The following is a 664-nucleotide window of genomic DNA, read 5'->3' as shown; positions in this document are numbered from 1 at the left end:
CCAAAGTGACTTACAAAGACAAGTTCACATTTTTGTTATGAAGTTAAGGCTGTTTACAGTTTAGTTTCGTTTTTTTTTTCCCCCTGCTTTTCATTTTTGGGTTCTTTATGTTACTATCACAATTTCAGTACACTGCATTTGTGTTCTTTATCACATCATGCCTCATGAGTTGTATTTTCATTTTTGGGTTCTTTATGTTACTATCACAATTTCAGTACACTGCATTTGTGTTCTTTACCACATCATGCCTCATGAGTTGTCTTTTAAAACAGTGATTGAGTATGTGAAAAAATAATGGAGAACAAAGTCAAACTCTGCCATTTAATGGACACAGAAAAACTCAGCACAAGTCAGTCATATGCTTGCTTGTAGGTGTAGTTTCTTGTCTTCATTCTTCATCTTTAGTCTTGAGAATGCAAAAAAAAAAATAAAAATAAAATTGATTTTGTTGAAAATGTTTCATAGATTTTATGTATAAAAAGTCACTTTTCTTTACATAATCATCATCTATTGATGATTCTACAGGGGAAAGTCTTGGCCTAATGGTTAGAGCGTCGGACTCGTAACTCAAAGGTTGCGGGTTCGAGTCTCGTACCGGCAGAGATTGTAGGTGGGGGGAGTGAATGTACAGCTCTCTCTCCCCCCTTCAATACCGACTGAGGTG

At 35.8% G+C, this 664-nt stretch overlaps 1 protein-coding gene across 1 annotated transcript in view; it reads right to left on the bottom strand.

Annotated features, from left to right (window-relative positions):
* Positions 1-307: 307 nt before the first annotated feature.
* The window catches only part of LOC107679346 (myosin-7-like), a gene marked incomplete at its 5' end in the record, with an annotated part of 973 nt that continues 616 nt past the window's right edge, over positions 308-664 (bottom strand). Inside the window, one exon of the mRNA XM_016474873.1 lies at positions 308-406. Within this exon, the coding sequence (XP_016330359.1) occupies positions 389-406 (18 nt within the window). The remainder of the gene's footprint in view (positions 407-664) is intronic.

Source organism: Sinocyclocheilus anshuiensis, unplaced genomic scaffold (assembly GCF_001515605.1).
Source record: "Sinocyclocheilus anshuiensis isolate Anshui unplaced genomic scaffold, SAMN03320099.WGS_v1.1 scaffold12528, whole genome shotgun sequence".
In the NCBI taxonomy this organism is placed as follows: Eukaryota; Metazoa; Chordata; class Actinopteri; order Cypriniformes; family Cyprinidae; genus Sinocyclocheilus; species Sinocyclocheilus anshuiensis.
Note: the sequence above shows the minus strand (reverse complement) of the source record. Positions and strands in the feature narration are given on the sequence as shown.